The 22,940-nt window shown below is 43.8% G+C and overlaps 1 protein-coding gene across 3 annotated transcripts in view; it reads right to left on the bottom strand.

Moving 5' to 3' along the window:
* Positions 1 to 22,940, bottom strand: part of GLI3 (GLI family zinc finger 3) — a 560,226-nt gene that overhangs the window by 486,511 nt on the left and 50,775 nt on the right. For 2 of the 3 annotated variants that reach the window (XM_033930274.1, XM_033930275.1), the window contains exon 1: positions 9,341 to 9,464. In XM_033930274.1, the coding sequence (XP_033786165.1) occupies positions 9,341 to 9,464 (124 nt within the window). Of the gene's footprint in view, positions 1 to 9,340; positions 9,504 to 22,940 lie in introns of those variants that run through there. The other variant, XM_033930273.1, reaches the window with a different exon arrangement.

Consider the following 22,940-nt stretch of genomic DNA (forward strand, 5'->3'; position numbering starts at 1 on the left):
CCTGTTAATACTGGTGGCAGCCCAATAAACACTCAAAGATGAAAGTTGAGCCAAAATGTAACTGTGGTGCATTGTACTGCAACTGGCCCTGTAGGGATTCTTTGCTTCAGTCTGTTACACGGAGACTATCCCACCTTCTTTGGCCAGCCCCATGGACTCCTTTGTCCTAACAAGAGCTTCATAGAGATAAAACAACAAAATCCAAATGGCATTAAAAGGTTCCATAAAGGAAATGAAGCAGCAAAATAACAAAAAGATTAAGGAACAGAGAAGATCGGATGTACCAGTTTGTAGTTTAATAATAATAACTTTATTCTTTTATACTGCCAACACCAGCAGTTCTAGGCAGTTTACATAAAAGAGGATTGGACAATCAGTGAAAAGATACAATTGTATGAAAAATACACATATGCAGCATTAAAACCTTCTAAATCAGGTGATAAATTTATTTATTCAATAAGCATCCAACTAACTTACAAACAATAATCTTAAAAATAATCCACAAAGGATGTGTACAGTCACACCCACAGGATATAAATCAAATAATGTATTAAATAAAAATGACCCAACATGGGCCATGTTTCGGCAAAATAAAAATGCCTTCCTCAGGGATTTTATAGGGTCCTTTGCTGTCTCAAATATAAAAACATAAAAAAGTCACAGATAACCCAAGTAGTTAAGAGGCTACAAACAAGTAGCACAGTTCATAAGACTCCAGTGTTGGCCTGAATTTTGTTCCCACTAAAGCAGAGCTACTGGGTTGGGCATTTTTTTTAAACCTGTTGTTTTTTTTGGGGGGGTCCCTGTGTTTCTTGCACCTGCTTGGAAGCTCAGACCTTCTGGCACCAGAATTTTCTGAAGGTTTGGGGAAATCTGCAAAGGCCTGTGGAAGTGAAGAAGAGGTTTTGTGTTTGAGTAATATTCCTGGTTGGCAAGAGCACCCCAAAGTAATTTAAGCTCCTGCTTTGCCCACCAAAATTGTCATTGGTACCCTCCCACCTCTGACCTTCCATCTCGCAGAGAGAGCCCCTTATTTTATTCCTCCCAAGCCTGCCATTGTATTGCAGCTTTAAGAATCAGCCTGACTATACCCCTATGGGAAGGCACAACAAAGGCACTTCTGTTTGGAACAAGGATTCCGGAGTTCCTGCGACAAAAATCAAAACTAACCAAGTTCCTGCCTGGCATTCTGTGGTAGAATGGGAAACCACTGCACTCTAGAAAAACCCAGGGGAAGGGGAAGGAGATTTATTTAAGCAGTGTATTTGCATCCAAGGCTACAACTCTTTTCCAGACAAGGAACTGGTGATATCCAAGGCAGAGGGGGGATTTTCTTTCATTGTTCCAGCTAAACTAACTACAGGGATTAGATCCTTTACATCTGACCATTGAGAGTTAACATCAATTCTGGCTGTGTGTTTTTCCATCAAGGTACTATAATACAGAACTGTTACATCTGTAACTAAAGGAACAGTATTATAATATATTTTTTAAGTATTTCTGTAGTGGAGAAGAAGAACAATGTAAGTAATTGACCATGGGGCTCATTTTCAAAGCAAACATACAAAGTGCCATATTAGTAAAGCTGCGTTTGGTTCAAAATAAATCTGGTATGGGCTACTTTATTTCCAATGAGTCAACAGTCTAATGCTCAGCTTGCCTAGCCTCTCAAGTTAATCTTGAACCCAGCCTTGCTCTTCAACAAATACATTTTTTATGTTCCCTTTATCCCACTATCCTGGGCAGGAACTGGACAGCTACCTAGCCCACTACACAAGGGGGTGCTGAAAAATTCTGAGCCCAGCCAAGAAGGGAATGACACGGAACCATGAAACTTATCAGTTATTCCACATATTCACCCCTAAATTCAACACACTTGGCATATCATGTCTGAAGTTTCTGTAAGCCTGTGACAGGGTGAAGTACCTGTCACTTGCCAGTGAAAGGGGCCCAAGAAGTGGAATTCATTGAGCCTGAGAGGAGAGCTGATTTGCATAACAGCTGCAAGTGCTACTGGGAGCTGTCCACTCACCCTGAATGGACTGTGGTGCTGAAAAGAACAGCTCCCAGCAAAGAGAGCTCAAAAAATGCAAGAAGCTCTTTCGGGAGCTGGGTGATCCTCAGGAGGAGGGATGTTGGTCTCTGGCTGAATTCCCAGTAAGCCCTGAAGGCCATGCTGATTTGCTGCTGCTGCATGGGGCCCAGTGCAGCAGCGGAAAGCCCTTTAGTGAAGTCCAGTGGTGGGAGAGTCCATGGGGGCCTATACACTGATAATAAAGAGCTAAGAAGTAGTCGAAGGGTCTGGTAAAGCCTGGAGTTGATGAAGTAGCTTAGGCTTGATGACCGGTGAAGAAGAATCCAGGTGTTGGTGACCCAAGAGGCAAGGGAGTGTCGGACTGGCAGTGGCTCCACAAGGAGAATCCTAAGTGCATGCGTCTGCAATAAGACAACTGAGGGGCTGGGAGAGCCCTCAGTGTGTGTGTGCAGGATAAGATAACTGAGAAGTTGTAAGAGTTCAAGGCTATGGGGGAAGGATTGACAGCTGACTGGCTGAGACAGTGGCAACTAGCGGAGAGACCGGTAATGGCACCAGTATTGGTAGACCCTAGGAGCATTGGCCAGAGTTCTAAGGAACATCCGTGGAGGGACCATGGTGGCAACCGGCGGAGGGACCGCTAAATAGGACTGGAAGCTGTCAGAGACCTGATGAGCCAATGGAGGGTCAGAGAGAGGACTTGAGAGATGGCCTGGAGAGATGGAGTCCAGGAAGGACCCAGAGGATGACCAGGAGAAACTGGGAAGTCCTGGTCAAGAATTTTAATGGAATGTGTGATGTATGGATGTAACCCTGTATGTTTTGCGTTTTAACAGAGAACCAAGGTGCCTGGAGTTGGATATGTGATGGGTATAACTGCTTGGCCCAGTCACATGATGACAAATTCTTACAAAAAATACTGATAATCTGGTCACTGAAATACTGCTCTGTTGCTGCAATCATCTCCAAATCACTCGAACACTGTCGCACTTTTTAAGATTTGGAAACAGAAAATAGTCAGATGTCGCAAGATCTGGTGAGTAGAGTGGATGGTCTATGCACTGAAACCCCAACTGTATCAAAACATCCATCATTTTGCCAGCCTTGTGAGCAGATGCATTATCTTGCAAAAAGAGAACAAATTTCCGCAACTTTCCTCTCCAATAATTGGCACAGCAAGTTACAGTAGTAATCTGCATTAACTGTTTGGCCCCTTGGAAGATAGGCAGCACCTTCCTGATCCCAAAACACTATTGTCATTACCTTTCATGCTGACTTTTACTGTTGCTCTTGAATTTCTTGGCCTTGGAGAACCTGAGTGTCACTATTGCATAGATTGTTTTATCTCAGGATCATAGTGATGTAACCATGTTTCATCAACAGTAACTAGCTGTTCCAAAAAGATGGCACCAGCTTGCTGAAAATTCTTCAAAATCAACTTGGAAGCGTCCATTCAATGTCGTTTCTCGACAGCATTCAAGCATTTGCGCATCTACTTGGCTGATTGCTTTTGCATACCCAGCTGCTCGTGTATTAGTTCCCTTTATATCTGTAGTGTCTCAGCAATTCTTTTAGCCGATATTTACAAAATCAGGTTATGGACATATTTGCAAAATCAGATTATGGACATAGTGAATCATTTCAGGAGTTAACATCATTTTAGGCCTCTCAGATCTTGCTGCATTTTTGGTCTTTGAAATCTTCATGCTGAAAGTTTGTACGCCACTTCTTCACTGTGAAGTATAATGGGCATTTGTCACTCAATGTTTGTATCGTATATCTTCTGCAGGAATATGAACTTCATGACAGCTCGGAGTTCCACACTTGAAAATTCTACACTTTTCATTGACATGGTTCAATCAATGATTTGAAATAATGTCAAAACATAGCATTACGATTCTGCAAATTGGCACTTTGCAAAATAAAACAACACTTTTTTTCAGCAACAGTGGCAAAATAATGCTCAGAATTTAGAAGTTAGTTAGGCGAGAACATTTCTGTACCCCCTTATAATCATAGGCTATAGCATTCCTAAAAATAGGAAATTACAATAATCTAGTGAAAATAAGATCAAAGCTTGCAATACTGTTCTGAAATCAGATGTTGTCAGTATCATTTTCAATTGTCTACACCAGTGGTCCCCAAACCTGTCCTAAAGGACCACCAGCCACTCATGTTTTCAGGATAGCCCTAATGAATATGCATGGGGCAGATTTGCATGCCTGCCACCTCCATTATATGTAAATCTCTCTCATGCATATTCATTAGGGCTATCACGAAAACCCAACTGGCTGGTAGTCCTCCAGGACAGGGTTGGGGAACACTGGTCTACACTAGCTCTATCAAAAATATGATATTATAACTCGTACCTGGAGGGAGCCTTTTTACCAATCTTGTTTAGTGTATTATCTATATTCCCTGATTCTACCCATCAAACTCAGCACTGCAGGTCTCATAATGCACCAGGATGGGTTATCAGAAATCCAAGACTGGAACTAAATGGCCTAATTCTATAAGTAGCACCTAGACTGAGGATGCCTAGCTGAATTCTGCACTGAACTTAAAATTGATCAATTAGCTTAACTGACAATGTAATTGACCACGACATTAAAAAAATAACATAAAAAATCTTTTTAAACAATCAAGAGTTCCATGCAGAACTCAAAGCAGCACCTACCGATGTCTACCTGAAAAGTGGGCGTGGTTAGGGATGCAGAATAGGCATGGTATGACTTAGGCACTGGTAAATCAAGCCACGAAAGCCCTGGTCTAATATACCAGCACCTAACATTATGACGCCTACTGGTGCCTAAGTCGAATTAGACACAGATTAATTTTAAAAAGATAAGCTTTTGGCATTTTACAAATTAGAGAATAAACTAATAATTTGAATTTGTTTAGCTAGAGAATTCCATATCTGATATGCTTGATAATCAAATCTACATGAAAGAGGTTTGGAGAGTTTTGGCCCTCAATTACTCCAGATGACTGCCCATGGCAATCAAGAAGGAAGTCTTCTCTAAGACTATTTATTAGTGCCACTCCTTCACTTAGCAATGGTCAATGTTTAATGTTTAAAAGTTGCTTTCTCATTCCCTACCTTCAAGTTTGGCTGTAGCTGCCAATCAGATAAGATCACCAGTATTCTACATCTCAGCTGAGTCACAGGGTCAGCTCAGTTTTTGTTTGCTTTTTGAAAACAATCTTTTAAATTGTTAGTTCTAAATTTAATTTGGGAGGACAGTAAGCTTCTGGCCAACGAGGCTTCCGGTGGCAGTCTCACATGGAGCAGTCATTTTTACTGCAGAGAAAGAATGGGCAAAAGCGAATGGAATCGCTCTTGCCCCAACACACCACTAGACCACCAGGATATCATGGAAGGGTTGGGGAGGGCTTATTCTCGCTTGAAACGGAAGGATGGAGGGAATGCCAACTCCAGTCCAAAGGGGATGCGGACACGCACTGACTGCAGCAACAAAGGTTTGTCAGTTCAGTGGGGCTTGCAGTGATGGAGGAGAGGGGAGACTACCAGAAAGAAGGGAGGGTGGTAGGGCACCACAAGGAAGGTAAGGGGTGGAATGGTAGAATATAAACCCTCGATTTAATTTTGAGTTACCAATTTTCCCCTGAAAATGGGGGGGGGGGGCGGAATAGTATCTTGGTTTATATTCAGATGGGTTTATATTCGAGTATAATGTTAGTTCTCAATAAAAGATGAGGTTGCTGCAAATATAGTATTGGGAAGCCACTGCAAGTATCCAAAACAAAAATGAAGATGAAGTATTCTTGACAAAGTCAACTTCAGCAAACCATGTCCTCTGGAATGCATTGTTTGACCTAATCTGGTTTTTTCTCCTCTGTCAGTTTTACTCCTTGATGGAGCTCTTGGCAGCTTATTCTTTCAGGACTAGAGTTGCAACCTTTGTGCTCCAAATCAAATATTCCACTATTCAACTAAGACAGCTAATCCCTTAGCTGAGCTAGTATGGACTCCCTTCATACAGGACAGTCAACGATTCTTCTTCTTACCCTAAGAGCTTGGAAGTTGCTCTCACATTAGTTTAACACTGAAAAAATGATCATATTTTGAACTGTCCTGAAATGCATTTCAAATGCATTAAGAAGAACATTAAACATGGGCTTTGCTGAATTCTCTCTCATTATTCCTTTTCCTCTCCTTATTACTACTAGAACTACTAATATTTCTACAGTGCTCCCAGATGTACACAGTGCTGTACAGAGTCACAAAGGAGACCATCCTTGCTCAAGTGAATTTACAATCTAAACAATCAAGACAGTCAAGCAGGATGGCAAGGTAGGGATTACAGTTAAAGGGGATGGTTAAACTTCTGGCTAGAGTGGTGAGCAGAAGGTAGAAAGGAATAGGGTCATGAGTTGAAAGCCATCTCAAAAAGGTGGGTCTTCTGCCTACTTTTGAATGAGGGAAGGAAAGAACTGTGGCGGATATATTCATGAAGTTTATTCCAGGCATAGGGGGTAAAGAACTGAAAGGAATGAAGTCTGGAATTGGAAGTGGAGGAGAAGGGTACAGATAAAAGCAATTTGTCTGAGGAACGGAGTTCTTGGGGAGGTGTATAAGGAGAGAGAAGAAATGAGAGATACTTAGAGACTGCACAACGAACACACTTGTAGGTTAATAATAGAAGTTTGAACTGTATGTGAAGGCAGATAGGGAGCCAGTAAATAGATTTGAGAGGGGTGAGTTGAGTGTAGCGAGGTTGGCAGAAGATAAATCATGCAGCACAGTTTTGCACAGATTGCATGTTCAGTGGGAGACCTGTTAGAAGTAGATTGCAGTAAACTAAGCGTGAGATTATGAGAGTGTGGACAAGAGTCCAGATAGTGTGCTCAGAGAAGAAGGCATACATTTTGGTGATGTTTTAGAGTTAGAAGTGGCAGGCTTTAACAGTCTGTTGAATGTGGGTAGAAAATGATAGGTCGGAGTTGAAGATGACTCCCGGGATATGAGCAGAGGAGTCAAGAAGGATAATAGTATTACTTACAGAGACGGAGAATGGAGGGAGGGAGGGAAGAAGAGGATTTAGGAGGAAAGAGGAGCAGTTCCGTCTTGGACATGTTTAGTTTCAGGTGGCAGTGGGACATCCAGGCAGCAATATCAGTGAGACTTTCTCGGATTTTAGGTGAAATCTTAGGTGTAGAGAGGTAAATCTGTGAATCATCAACATATAGGTGATACTGAAAGCCATGGGATAAAAAAAATCAGAGCACCGAGGGAAGAGATATAGAGAGAGGAGAGAAGATGTCCTAAAACAGAGCCCTGGGATATACCAACAACTAGCGGAATATCAGCAGAGAAGGACCCACCAGCATATACATTAAAGGTGCGATGGGAGAGGTAAACTAGGAGAGGACAGATTTGCAGAATTCCAAGTGAGAACAGCGTATGAAGGACTAAGCAGTAATTAATAGTATCAAAAGCAGCAGACAGGTCAAGAAGAATGAGGATAAGAGTAAAGGCCCTTAGATCTGGCTAGGAGTAGGTCACTGCAGACTTTGGTAAGGTCAATCTCTGTGGAGTGCAAGGGGCAAAAGCCAGATTAAAGAGGATCAAGAGTCTGTCGGGATGAAAGAAGTCAAGGCAGCAATGAAGGAAAGGACAGCACGCTCAAGTAGCTTGGATAGAACAGAAGAAGGTAGACAGGACGATAGTCTGAGGGGCAGGTAGGGTCTAGCAAGAGTTTTTTGAGAAGTGGCTTAACCTCCACATGTTTGGCCAAAACCCAAGGAATAGCAACATTCCATGCTACCAACCCAGGGCAAGCAGTGGCTTCCCCCATGTCTTTCTCAATAACAGACTATGGACTTTTCCTCCAGGAAATTGTCCAAACCTTTCTTAAAACCAGCTACGCTATTCGCTCTTACCACAACCTCTGGCAACGCATTCCATCAGTAACTATTCCTGGTAAGACATGTATTCAAAATCTTTTCATAAATGCTCTACAACCACAATGTCGTAAGAACCAATTTTAGGAGGGCAGTCCCATGGCTCCATTCTATGTGTTCTACTCTCTTATTGAGAGATTCTAGTAGCATGAAACATCACAGAGAAACAAGCCAACAGCAAGAGTGGGGACACAAAGATGCCTCTCCTTTAGTTAAAAAAAAAAGAGCAAAGAGTCTCAAGTCCGCAAATGATTAGTAAAATTTAAACAATGACCCAAACACAGCCAGTTTCGACACCCCACCGTGTCTTCATCAGGAGTCTAAAAACAAATATAAAGAAAAATCATAATATACTAACTCATAAAGCATAAATATGCAAATACATACATAAAATTGGATGTATATTTAAAATGCTTATACAATACCTATATGAGAATATAAAAATATCTATAAAAGTAGTACAGAACATAAGGGAAAATTAGGATAATAGGTGTATTATCCTGAGCACAAATTTAAACCATGAATGAAACACTAGTAAAACTGTTAAAATGCTCTATCTATATACAATGCAACAGTAAACAATCATCTGATTGTGGAAATGTGATAACCATATGTACAAATAAATTATTTGCAGACTTGAGACTTTGTCTTCGCGTTTTTTACCCAATAAGAGGCATCTTTGTGTCCCCACTCTTGCTCCTTGCTTCCTGCTCCATTTGTGGGGGCTACTTTTCTTTTCTTTTATTGCTTTTTGAACAACACAAAGAAGACATGCCACGATGCCAGCAGGAAGGAGGATTATTATAGCTGGAAATATAGCACCTGCTGGCACGGGATTTTATTTTGAAGAAGACTTCCCTTCTGCATTCAGCCCACCATGAAAACCACAAATGATGTGGGGAAAGATGTGCAAAGAGGCAAAAGGGAATAAGGGAAATCGGCCATTTATCTATGCTACATTGCATATTTCTTTTACACACTTTAAACCAAGGCACAGATATGATTATTGATCACTGACTGGCAAAAAAATCATCCTTAAATAGCAAACTTTGAAGTATACTAAACTCTGTTTTGAAAAATCATGGCAAATTCTTCCTTGGTACAGAAAATTAACTCTGCAGAACTTCTACTACCTGCCGCTCAAACCCAAACTACTAACAAGAGTTAAACTGTGCATCTGAAGCAAAAGCCGAGGTGATTACATTCATCCCACCCCAATTCCTCCTTTCCTTTACATCCCTGTTTGATAAATTTCTTCAGCCCTTCCTCAGAACAAGCACGACTGTAAGCGCATGTGCTCAATACACATGAAAATCAGGGAACGTGAAAAAAATACACTGCTCTTAGGTCGGCAGCAAGCAAATCCCTGCTGTTACTCACCACTGGAAGTTGTGCTGGAGGCTACCGCCTTCTCACTGACATCTGATCGAGTGGAGCCCTTCACCATGGAATTCTCAACTTTCTTCTTCTCACTAGTGGTGCTGCTCTGAGACTGGGCCTCCATGTTGATCTTTCATTACTTCTGCTCTCTGGATCCAAATACCTGAATGAAAAGAGAGGGAGAGACACTCTGAACTTCAAATATCTTAGAAGCTCTAAATCAAAACACAGCAAAATGTACTCGTAACACTAAAGAGGAAAAAAAAAAAACCTTAGCACAGAGCAACTTGCTTTTTATTGCCTGTGACCAGAAGCTGGGTTGGCAACGCAGCCAGGGGCCCATCACAACACTGAAAGAACTTAAGGAAATACTTTTGCATTCAAAAACGCTAGGCTCCAGGACACAGGTCTTTCAAATGCTTTAATTACATAGAGCTCATTTTAGCTTATAAAAGAATAAACCTGAGAATGAAGCATTTATTAATAATAATAATAACTTTATTCTTTTATACCGCCATAACCAAAAGTTCTAGGCATTTTACACTAAAAAGAGCTGGACAATCAGCGAAATGCAATAATACAGTAAAAAATACAAATATTTGTAAAATAGAATTTCAATAATAAAACTCATTAAGTAATAAACTTATCAAACAAAGTGGTCTTAATTAATTTCCGAAGACTGCAATAGGATAACATAGCTTTCTGAATACATTTACCTAACCAAGATTGTTGCCTACCAGCTTGAAATGCTAGGGTCCTATCTAAGAAGGTTTTATATCTACACCCATTAATTTTTGGCAAAGCAAATAAGTAGAAGTTTCTAGTTTCTCTTGATGGTCTATGCAACACAAAATGAGGAAAAAGATAAGCTGGAGACAATCCCGATATCAGCTTAAAGCAGATACAGGAAAATTTGAATAATTCTCTTGTCTCCAAAGGCTGCCAATGAAGTAAACGATAATATGGACTAATATGGTCGTTCTTTTTTAAACCAAAAATCAATCGAACAACTGTATTCTAAATTATCCTTTTTTAGTTTATTTTTGTTTTGAGCAACACCTCAGGAAGGTCAGAGATCTGTGGGAGAAAGCAGCCATTGTGCCCAGCCTTCTACCTGCATGCCAATTCACCAACAAGAACTGCACACCTTCCTCTACCTCATCCTCCTGGGGTGTACTCTACGAAGCTACATTACATCTCGTAGTGTTGTACTACTCAAATTCTTATGAACATGTGTCATAATATCACATTTTAAAAAGCATAGTGGAGAATACTATGGGTTTGTAAACTGCCAATGATAGCTGGGGGCAGTAGAACACAAGGGGGAGGGGGGAAAAAGCTTTTCAGTGCCCAACTTGGTTTCCTTATGGTCTTTATCACTCGCACTGTATGAATAAAGGCACCAGTGTCACTGTTTTCATTTCAAGCTTTCAGTCACATTTCCCATTTCCATTTCTTTATTCATGGGCCACTCTCATTCCTTAAATATACCAAATATTCCTGCATGACTGCCGACACATTCTGTGTTGTAACCCTCTATTATTCAAGTGACATATACAGAAATGACAATTATTTTGAATAAACTAGAGGACCTTATTTCAGGAGCCCTAGTCACAGTTTACACATGCAAAATATCAATATTTAAATGGATACCCCAAACTGAGAAACCCCAATTTCAGAAAGTCGGGATTTACACATGTTAAGCTGAACAATGTTTAAATGACGAAGATAAGAAATGTATAGGTGGGACTAGGGCAGGAGCAAAAATTATTCACATAGTCTCCATTTCAGAAAGGGAATGCATATCTATGATCACAGAGAATCAGCATTGTGATTTACAGTTGCTTCTGGGTATGTACAGGTTTTATAATAAGAGCTTGTTTTCAGCAGCACTCTACAGGAGAGATATGGGGAAATTGCCCCCTTAATCTCCCATGGGCCGATGCTCAAAACTCCAGAGCTATAGCATCCGGGAATAGTGCAGGAACAGCACAGAAAAACAGCTTCTCAATTCTAAACACATCTGGCACATGTGGCGCATACATTGGTGCCAGCTTTAAATACAAGTCTGTCAATATTTTTCTCCACTGTAGGCTTATATTTAATCACAGAAAACAAGCACCATTTTTGGCTTTGCTTGGACTCACTCACTCTCGCTGCTTAGGGGCTACCAGGGGCTTCCTTCTGCTTCCAAATTCAATCAAAGCTGGCAGATTTTAAGGAGATATCATAGAAATCCTCTTTTCAAACACCCTAACACCAACTCCAAACTGGTATTAGGTTTCCAGCGCTAAGGGCAGCTTTGTTTTCTGCACTGTTCTCTGAGCATTGGGGAGGGAATAGAAAATGACCTCATTAGCATAACATAAAATATTTCTATACCGCAATACCATTAAGTACTATGCAGTTTACAAAATAGAATAAAAAAACTGCACATATATAGTTGAATAAAAATCTTGTAAACAAACACGTTTTCAATTGTCTCCTAAAATGCTGATATGAGCAAGGGGGTCGCTATTACAAAATTCAAATTTTTATTCCGTATTGCAGCTTGAAACGACAGAAGACGTTGATGATTTTTTTAATAGTGACAACCTTTGACAGCATACGTGTGTCGGAGAGTGCTTTGACTATATTTAAATACTATTTGCACTAATCTTTGTCATGCACGTTTCCCCCATTAAAGCATACATTCTGTGCAGATTAACGCCAGCGCTAACCAGCTCTATCACCAGCATTAGGTTGTGCGCATCAGCCCACCTGTGTCGTTCCACCTAAAATCATTTCAGCTGAATGAATGCAGGTTCAGTACTTAAACTGGAAAAGTTAGACATGTAGGATTCCAAAATGGTAAATATACACATCTCAGAACATAAGAACAGCCATACCAATGGTCCATCTAGCCCAGTATCCTGCTTCCAACAGTGGCCAATCCAGGACAAAAGTACCTGTCAGAAACCTAAATAGTATCAACATTTTATGCTACCAATTCCAGGGTAAGCAATGGCTTCTCCCATGTCTCTCTCAAAAGCAGATTATGAACTTTTCCTCCAGGAATTTGTCCAAACCTTTTTTAAACCCAGATATGTTAACTACTATAATCATATCCTTCAGCAATGAGTTCCAGAGTTTAACTATTTATTTATTCATTGAATTAAAAATATATTTCCTCTTATTCTTTTTAAAAGTATTACCACGTAACTTCTGCAATACCAACTTAGACACATTGGGCCCAATTCTATAAATGGCGCCTAACTTGTAGGCGCCAGTGAGTATAGTTGTCAATTATCTGCTAGGCGCCACTTAGTGGCACTTAGGCATGCTTAGGTGTCTCTAGGCGTCCGTGTGATAGGTGCCGGTATATTAGACCAGGGTTTTCCTGGTGCCTAACACAGATGCCTAGTGACACATAAGTCAACCACGCCTATTCTCTGCCTCTAATCATGCCTACTTTTCAGATAGATGCCTTAACTTAGGTATCACTAGGCAGTGTGCGGTATTCTGCGTGTAACCCAAATTAATTTTTTTTTAAATCGTTTTATTAATGGCGTGGTCAATTACCATGCCATTTAAGAAAAAAAAAAAAAACAACTGTGCACAAATTTAAGTTAGGTGTTGTTAGGCATCTGTGATTACGGTGCCTAGAAGCACCTAACCTAAACATTTATACGATAGAATCAGTCCCACTAAGTACTGAAACTTAGACATGCATGTTTCCTAGTTGCCTCCACTGACTGTAAAATGGTTGTTCTCACCAAATGTAGCCACAACATACAGGTAGGTGCATATATTTAAGAAAAGGCAACTCCTTTTCTAAAATACTACTGGAAATGATATATCCAGATTGGAAAGTGTTCAAATTCAATTTCTATGGTATATCTAAAATTGGCCTATTGACAGCTCCTTGTCATGGTCTGCAGCTTACCTTGGAATGCCACAGTTCACTAAAAATACAAGCTTTGTCCAGGTAATCAACATTCACCACAAATACTCTCTGAACCAGTGGCATACAGAATCTCCTAGCAGGTTTTATAAGCCCCACAAGTGGATCTACAGTAGGGTCCACTAAAGAACCTAAAATATGCCAAAAAGCACAGTTACTTACCGTAACAGGTGTCATCCAGGGACAGCAGGCAGATATTCTCTACATATGGGTGACGTCACCGACGGAGCCCCCTAGCGGACGTTTTCGCAAGCAGACTTGCTCGAAGACCTTCAGGCTTGCAATTGGCCCGCGCATGCGCGCGTGCCCCTCCCGCCCTGCCTAGGGCATGCGTCTCCTCAGCGTGTCCTCAGTTCAGATAGCAAGCAAAGAAGCCAACCACGGGGAGGTGTGTGAGTTGCGAGAATATCTGCCTGCTGTCCCTGGATAACACCTGTTACGGTAAGTAACTGTGCTTTATCCCAGGACAAGCAGGCAGCATATTCTCTACATGTGGGTGACCTCCAAGCTAACTATAATGGGAAGGAGGGAAAGTTGGCAATTTAGAACAGATGCTGCAAAACAGACTGGCCAAAGCAGCCATCACACCTGGAGAAAGCATCCAGACAGTAATGCGAGGTGAACGTATGAACACAGGACCAAGTGGCAGCTTTACAGATTTCCTCGATGGGAGTCGAGCGGAGAAAAGCAACAGACGCCGCCATCGCTCTGACCTTGTGGCCCGTGACTCGACCCGGTAGGGAGAGACCAGCCTGAGAGTAACAGAAAGAGATACAAGCGGCCAACCAGTTAGAAATGGTCCGCTTAGAAACAGAGTAACCCAAGCGATTGGGATCGAAAGAGATGAACAGCTGGGGAGCAGTACGGTGAGGAGCGGTGCGCTTCAAGTAGAAGGCCAGCTCATGCTTACAATCAAGAGAATGCAGAGCCACCTCACCAGGATGAGAATGGAGCTTCAGAAAAAACACAGGAAGAACAATGGATTGCTTGATGTGAAAATTAGAAACAATCTTAGGCAAGAACTTAGGATGGGTACAGAGAACCACCTTATCATGATGAAGACAGTGAAAGGTGGATCCGCTACCAAGGCTTCAAGCTCACTGACCCAACGGGCTGAAGTTAGAGCAATAAGGAACACAACCTTCCAAGTAAGATACTTCAAGTGAGCCCACGCCAATGGCTCGAACAGGGGTTTCATCAATTGTGCAAGGACCACATTTAAATCCCAAACCACCGGAGGAGGTTTAAAGGGCGGCTGAACATGGAAAAGTCCTTTCATGAAGCGGGAAACCACAGGATGAACAGAGATAGGCTTTCTGTCAATCGGCTGATGAAAAGCAGCAATAGCACTAAGGTGGACTCGAACCGAAGAGGACCTGAGTCCAGCACTAGACAAGTGCAACAGATAATCCAGGACAGCCGACAAGGAGGCAGACTGGCTCCTGCTGTCAAGTAGCACATTACATTACATTACATTAGTGATTTCTATTCTGCCTGTGCCTTGCGGTTCTAAGCGGATTACAAATTAGAAGATATCTGGACATTTCCAGGAGAATTACAAAACAAAGCAAGTAAGTATATTACAGGTTACATTTCCTGGAGAATTACATAACAAAGAAGCAAGTATATTACTGGTTACAGTAGAGAATAACAACACATTCAGGTTACAGAAGAGAATTACATAACTTGAAGGAAGCAGTTTTCTGGTTACAGATAGTGGCTGCTTATTTGGGTTTCTGAATATATATTGGTGATAAGGTTTGAAGAATTGATTAGGTGTTACTATAGGGGTAGTATTCACGGGGGAATCTGCATGTGCGAATAGGAAGGAGGTTAGAATGATGGGAAGTGTTTTTTGAATAAAAGTGTTTTGATTTCTTTTCGGAACACTTTAATGTCTGTTGTTTTGATCAGCAGCTTGGAGATGGTAGGGTCAATTTTCGCTGCCTGTGTCGCTAGAAGGTTGTCGTATAGTTTCTTGCGTCGAGTACCATTGAGAATAGGCTCTGAATTCTCCTTATTCTGGGTGAGAGGTTACGGTATAGGTGGTTGTTTAGGTAAATGGGTGCGGCACCATGGGTTACTTTAAATATTAGACAGTAGAGTTTGAATTGGGTTCTTGCTTTTATCGGTAGCCAGTGAGAGTCTAGGTAAGCATTGGTGATGTGGTCAAATTTGCTAAGGGAATAGATGAGTCTGAGGGCTGTGTTCTGAACGGTCTGTAGTTGTTTGGGCATGGTAGGTAGAGGCTGTTGCAGTAGTCTACAATACTTAGTACAAGGGATTGGACTATGATCCTGTATTGAGCTTTGTTAAAGAATTCTCTTATTTTTCTTAAGTTTCGCATGGTGAAGAATGCTTTTTGTATGATTTTGTGAATTTGTGTCTGCATTGTGCAGCATCTGTCTAATTGTATTCCCAGAATTTTGAGGGTGCTTTGTATTGGGTACTTAATTGCGTTTACTTCCAGTTCTGTTACACCAGGAAGAAAAGCGGGTCCATTTCTGATGGTAACACTGGCAAGTGGACACCATCCAAAACGCTTCCAGAACATCCAGAACAGGCTGGGAGAGCTGGAACGAGGGTATTAAGTTGTGAGGAACCAAGCTGTTAAGTGCAGAGACTGGAGGTTGAGATGAAGGAGAGAACCCTGACTCTGCGTAAGCAGAGAAGGAAAAACAGGCAGAGGAAGAGGTTCCTGGAACTGAATTGCAAAAGAAGGGAGAACCATGGTTGCCGGGGCCACCGAGGAGCTATCAGAATCATGGTGGCATGCGAAGACTTGAGCTTGACGAGAGTCCTCAGAATCAAAGGGAATGGAGGGAACGCATACAGGAACTCGTTCGTCCAATCCAGAAGGAAGGCATCCGCCTCGATCCTGAGAGGGGTATAAACCCTGGAGCAGAAGCGGGGCAACTTGTGATTGAGGGGGGACGCGAACAGATCGACGTCCGGAGTCCCCCAACAAGCAAAACACCTGACACAGTGTTACGGAGTGGAGGGACCACTCGTGAGGCTTCAGAAGATGACTCAACTTGTCCGCCAGATGGGTCTGCTGGCCCTGAATGTAGGCAGCTCGAATGAATATGTTGCGGCGGACAGCCCAATCCCAGAGCCACATCGCCTCCTGGCACTGGGACCTGGACCTCGTGCCTCCTCTTTTGTTGATATAATACATGGCGACCTGGTTGTCCATGTGAATCAGCACCACTCGGTTGCAAAGTAGGTGACAAAAAGCTTTCAGAGCGAGGAAAATTGCACGAAGCTCCAGAAGATTGATGTGACAAAGGCGGTCGGCACTGGACTAAAGACCCTGGGTGCGCAGACCATCCAGATGAGCCCCCCAAGCATAGGTCGACGAGTCCGTCATGAGGACCTTTTGCGGAGGAGGTGCATGGAACAGAAATCCTCTGGAAAGATTGGAAAGAGCATCCACCAATGGAGAGATCTCCTCAACAAAGGAGTCATGACAATGCATCGAGAGAGAGGGTACCGATCTTGGTTCCACTGGGACGCCAGAATCCATTGAGGACTACGGAGGTGAAGTCTGGCAAAAGGAGTCACGTGAACCGTGGAGGCCATGTGACCTAGGAGGACCATCATGAGCCGAGCCAGCGACGAGTGCAGATGGGTCACCATTCGGCACAAACGGATAAGGGCCTCCTGACGAGGCCGAGGCAAGAAGAAGTGGAGACGAACCGTGTCCAGGACTGCTCCGATGAACTCGAGAGACTGGGATGGACAGAGTTGAGACTTGGGAAGTTCACCTCGAAGCCGAGACTCTGAAGGAGCAAGATGGTCTGTTCCGTTGCAGGACTTCGTCACAAGAAGACGCTTTGATCAACCAGTTGTCGAGGTAAGGAAACACCTGCAGGCCGCGGAGGAACAAGGCCGCAGCTGTCACAACCAGACATTTCGTGAAAACCCTCGGAGAGGCCGCCAGGCCGAAGGGAAGAACACAATGCTGGAGATGGAGATCCCCCACCCGGAATCTCAAATACCAGCGAGAGGCCGGGTGTATCAGAATGTGCGTGTTCGCCTCCTTGAGGTCCAGTGAGCACAGCCAGTCTCCCTCGTTCAAGAGGGGATACAACGTGGGAAGGATGAGCATTCTGAAACGTTCCCATACCAGGAACTTGTTCAGAACACGGAGGTCCAGGATTGGACGCAGATCCTCCATCTTTTTAGGTACCAGAAAGTACCGGGAATACAATCCAGAGTTCCATTGTTCTGTGTGAACCTCCTCGACCGCCCGAAGGCGAAGAAGGGCCTGAGCTTCTTGCTTGAGTAGAAGAAGCTGAGACTGAGCAGAAGGAAACTCTCTTGGAGGCAGATCCAGGGGAAAGCGACTGAAGTGGAGGGAGTACCCCTCCCGGATGATAGACAGCACCCAACTGTCAGTGGTAAGACTTTCCCACAGGGCATAGAAATGATGGAGACGACCCCGATGGGGAAGGGGGAAAGCTCCAGGAGGAAGGGAGCCCAAGGCTCAGACTGGAATTGTCAAAAGGACGGCCCAGTCTTCGCCGAGGTTGGCAGCTGAGTCTTAGGATGAAGTTGCTATTGTTGCAGTGGAGGCCTAGAGAAAGCAGGAGTGGATTTTTGAGGATACCTCCAGAGAGGAATTTCATATTGGCGAGCCGGAGGGGCTTTTGGTTTAAGTTTCACCAGAGACGCAAAGGTCTGCTCGTGGTCCAAAAGGCGCTTCGTGGCCGCCTCGATGGAATCATCGAAGAGCTCATGACCCACACACGGGAGATTGGCAAGATGATCCTGTAGATTCGGATCCATATCCACAAGTCGGAGCCAAGCGAGGCGACGCATGGCGATCACAAAGGCTGTAACTCTCGAGGACAATTCAAAGGCATCTTAAGAGGCCTGGAACATATACAGGTGGAGCTGGGAGAGGGTCTCCACGAGGAGACAAAACTCCTGATGCCAAGGCTCTGGCATGACCTCCCGGAATGAGCGGAGGCCATCAACACAGAACCGGAGGTAGGATGTGAAGATGAAACTGTAGTTAAGGAAACGCTTTGCCATCATCGAATTCTAATAAAGGCGGCAACCAAATTGTCAATCATATGGCCCTCCCTGCCCGGGGGGACGGCAGCATAGACCTTCGAGGGGTTAGACGTCTTCAAGGAAGACTCAACCACCAAGGATTGGTGGGAAAGCTGAGCACCTTCAAACCCTTTAACCAGGATAGTCCGGTAACGGGACACCAACTTGAAGGGAATAGCTGTGACAGCATATGGTGTCTCCAGGTTCCAGAGAAACGTCTGCCGGAGAACCTGATGTAACGGAAGGTGAAGGACCTCACGAGGCGTACTGTCAACTCCCAATTCCTCCAGGTATTCCTGGGTAAAGCGGGAGTCGGACTGAAGATCCAAGTTCAGAGCTCTGCCCATGTCAGAGATGAAACGAGAAAAGGATGAGGTCCGAGAAGAAGAGTCATCCTCCAGGGGGACTCCGACCGAGATCGGGGTGCAGCTGAGAAAGAGGGAGAAACTTCCCTGGAATAGTAAGCTGGAGCCTCAGAGTGAATGGGACACCAAAGAAGTTCGACTAAGGCGTGTAGGGGGAGTCGAAGAACGGCCCCGCGCCAGATGGACCGGGAAAGATCTCGGGGTCCTAGGAAAGTGCTGAGAAAGCCTCGGAGAAGACGAAGTACAGGAAAAATCCCCAACTGGCTTCGAAGCAGTCCCTTTAGAAGCTGGCAAGCGCCTCGATGGAGAACAAACACTAGAGTCCAATTCGAGGACAAGTGTGTGTCTGGACAGTTTCAAGGTCGGAGACCTGCCCCTACGGGGAGGGGAAGACCAGGCTCGTTTGGAAGAGGCGAGCCTCACCGCAGAAACGGGGGAACAAGCAGCCCCCTGCTTGGACCCTCGAAAAGTCACCGGTGACTCCGGAATCTGACAAGTCTTACGGTTGAGGTCTCGAGAGACAAGGGGACGCTCAGGCTGGTCAGACCGCGACTGGGTCGAGACCGAGGTCAAAGTCGTCGAAGTCGGGACTAGTTGGCTTAACACTGAGGAAAACTGCATGGTAATTATAGCCTTAAGCATGTCCTCGAATATAGGCACTGAGACCAAAGGTAGGTGGGTCGGAGGTGCAACAGTGCGCTCCTTCGGGGGCAACCTCAAGGAAGAGTATTCCCTAAGGGAGAAGGCACGCTTAGATTGATGTCTCGAAGACGCCGACGAAGCGGCGCTAATATGAGACTCCGAGGTAGGCTTCTTCGCTGGTATACCTGAGGATAAAAGAGACTTATCTGAAGCCAGAGTAGCAGGAGGGGCCGAGGCCAAAGCCTTCGAGGCCGACGGGGACTTCGAGGCTGAGGCACCCGAGGGCATCGAGGCTGAGCTCGAGGCCAGTCCCACAGGATCCATGGGGCCAAAGAGTTGGAAAATCTTGGCCACCCGTCTACGAAGAGCCCGTGGTTGTAAAGTCGCACAACAGGGACACAACTCAACGTGGTGCTCTGCACCCAGGCACTCCACACACCAACGATGAGGATCGGTGATGGAGATAACCCGGTTGCACTTAGTGCAGTGTTTAAATCCGGAACGAGGCCGGGACATAAGAAAAAAGAGAGTCGCGGCCCCGTGAGGCCAGGCGGCCAAAGGAAGACCAGGAACCCGGTCAAAAATAGACGAACTGAAAAAAATGAAAAGAAAGAAAATGAAAGACACGAGCATAGTGACTCAAAAGAAACTAACAAAATAAGCCGTGGTGCAAGAGGGACAATGAGATTGCGCAAAGCAAGGGAGCAGTGCTTCTGACTCCACGGAAAACAGAGAACTGAGGACACGCTGAGGAGACGCATGCTCTAGGCATGGCAGGAGGGGCACACATGCATGCGCGGGCCAATCGCAAGCCTGAAGGTCTTCGAGCAAATCTGCTTGCGAAAACATCCGCTGGGGGCTCCGTCGGTGACGTTACCCACATGTAGAGAATATGCTGCCTGCTTGTCCTGGGATAAAGAAGAAATCAAAATGTCCCCAAAAAGTTTTGGCATAAAATACTCAGAGGGGAACAAAGCCCTCTACACCCAACTCACATGAAGAGCACCTATATGCGTTATGAAAGTATAGAGACCTCAGTACTAGGGAACTGCAATCGCTCAACTAGCAATATATCCCCAGGCTGGTACTCATAAATGTCGATCTTTCAAATTACTACTACTATTATTTATTTATTATTTCTATAGTGCTGAAAAGCATATGCAGCACTGTACATTTTAAGTCCCTGCTCAGAAGAGCTTACAATCTAATTAGTCAGGACATTTCAGGGTTGGGTAGGTTATAGTGGGTATAGGTATCTGACAGCATTGAGGAGCAGTTAAGAGTTACATAGTAACATAGTAGATGATAGCAGATAAAGACCTGAATGGTCCATCCAGCCTGCCCAACCTGATTCAATTTAAATTTTTCTTATTTTTTTCTTCTTAGCTATTTCTGGGCAAGAATCCAAAGTGCTACCCGGTACTGTGCTTGGGTTCCAACTGCTGAAGTCTCCATCAAAACTCATTCCAGCCCATCTACACGCTCCCAGCCATTGAAGCCCTCCCCAGTCCATCCTCAATCAAAAGGCCATATACAGACAGACTGTACAAGTCTGCCCAGTACTGGCCTTAGTTCTTCAATATTTACTATTATTTTCTGATTCTAGATCCTCTGTGTTCTAGATCCTCCGAGTTGAAACCAGTTTCAAAAAAGTGGGCATTTAGCTTGGATTTGAACACTGCCAGGGACAGAGTACGACATATTGATTCAGGCAACCTGTTTCAGGCATATGGCACCACAATAAAGAAGGGACAGAGTCTGGAGTTGGCAGTGGAAGAGAAGGGAACAGATAGAGGGGCTTGCCCAATGAGCGGAGATCACGGTGGGGAGCATAGGGGGAGATGAGTGAGGAGAGATATTGGGGGGCTTCACAGCGAATGCAAGAGGAGCAAGAGGAGTTTAAAACTGTATTCGGAAATAGACGGGGAGCCAATGAAGTGACTTGAGAGGGGTAATGTGAGAATAGCGGCTCTCATGGAATATGAGTCACACATTAGCATTTTAAACGGATTAAAGAGGTGAGATACAGATGCGCAGGAGGCCCGATAGAAGTACGTTGCAGTAGTCTACATGCAAAGTGACGAGAGCGTGGACAAGGGTTTTGGTTGTGTGTTTAGAGAAAAGAGGACGGATTTTGGTAATGTTATAGAGGAGGAAGCGACAGGATTTGGTGGTCTGTTGATCTGTTGGATCTAAGCAGAGAAGGAGAGACAGGAGTCAAAGATTACCCCAAGGTTGCAAGCCGATGAGACAGAGAGGAGGATAGCGTCATCCACAGAAATAGAGAACGGCGAGAGGGGGGAGGCGGGTTTGGAGGGAAAGATAAGGAGTTCAGTTTTAGCCATTTTCAGTTTAATATGGCGGCGAGACATTCAAGCGGCAATGTCGGACAGGCACGCTGAAATTCAAACCTGAACTGCCGCAGAGATATCCGGCATGGAGAGGTAGATCTGGGAGTCATCAGCATAGAGGTGATATTGAAAACCATGAGAGGAGATCAGCGTATCAAGAGAGAGGGTATATAGGGAAAAGAGGATAGGGCCTAGGACAGAGCCTTGGGATAAGCCAATAGACAGCGGGATGGCAGCAGAGGAGGATCCACCGTAACATACGCTGAAACTAACTAAACTAAACCTTAAGTTTACATATCACATCCTCTCCATAAAGATAGAGCTCGGCACGGTTTACAGGTACTTTAATAAATGGGGGAAGAGCATAATAAGAATTAGTGGTTATAAAGAGGGTAGTGAGCTTTACATTTTTGAGAAAAGCCAGATTTTCAGGTGCTTTCAGAATAATTGGAAGGAGCCCAGATTCCTCAGCAGGGCAGGAAGGGTATTCCAAAGCTCAGTGATTCTGAAGAAAAGAGATTTCTCTAATTTTCCTGCATAGATGACACCTTTTAACGAGGGGATAGTTTAAGTTTTTGGGTGGATCTGGTAATGTCAGGTCTCAAATTCCAAGATAGTGGAATTAGGGGAGGAAGAATGCCATGTAGGATCTTGAATGTTAGGCAGGTCCATTTAAAGTGAACCCTAGAAATCACTGGAAGCCAGTGAAGTTTTGAAAGAAGCGGGCAAACATGATCAAATTTACTTTTTGCGAAGATCAACCTAGCAGCAGTGTTCTGGATCCGCTGAAGTCTTTGAAGACTTTTCTTGGTTAGACTTACATAGATGGAGTTACAATAGTCCAGTCTGGAAAGAATGATTGATTGTACAAGGACAGCAAAATGTTGTTGGCGGAAGCAGGATCTCACTTTTCTCAATATGTGAAGATTAAAAAAACATTTTTTTTTGCCAGAGTTGAGATGGTCATTAAAGGAAAGTGTAGAGTCAATAATGATGCCCAAAACTTTACTTGAGAATTCAATCTGTAGTGTGGGAACAGAAGGTAGTGAAATGAGCATGGGTAGCTGATCTAATTTTGGGCCAAGCCAAAGTAGTTATGTTTTGGACTCATTCAGCTTCATTTGTACAGTGAGGGCCCAGGATTGGAGTTTCATTATATTCTCGGTGAAGTTAGTGAGGTTCGAATCTATCTCAAGAAGAACAAGGATGTCATCTGCATATGTATATAATGTTTTGAA

The sequence above is a fragment of the Geotrypetes seraphini genome, chromosome 2 (genome assembly GCF_902459505.1).
Source record: "Geotrypetes seraphini chromosome 2, aGeoSer1.1, whole genome shotgun sequence".
Taxonomy (NCBI): domain Eukaryota; kingdom Metazoa; phylum Chordata; class Amphibia; order Gymnophiona; family Dermophiidae; genus Geotrypetes; species Geotrypetes seraphini.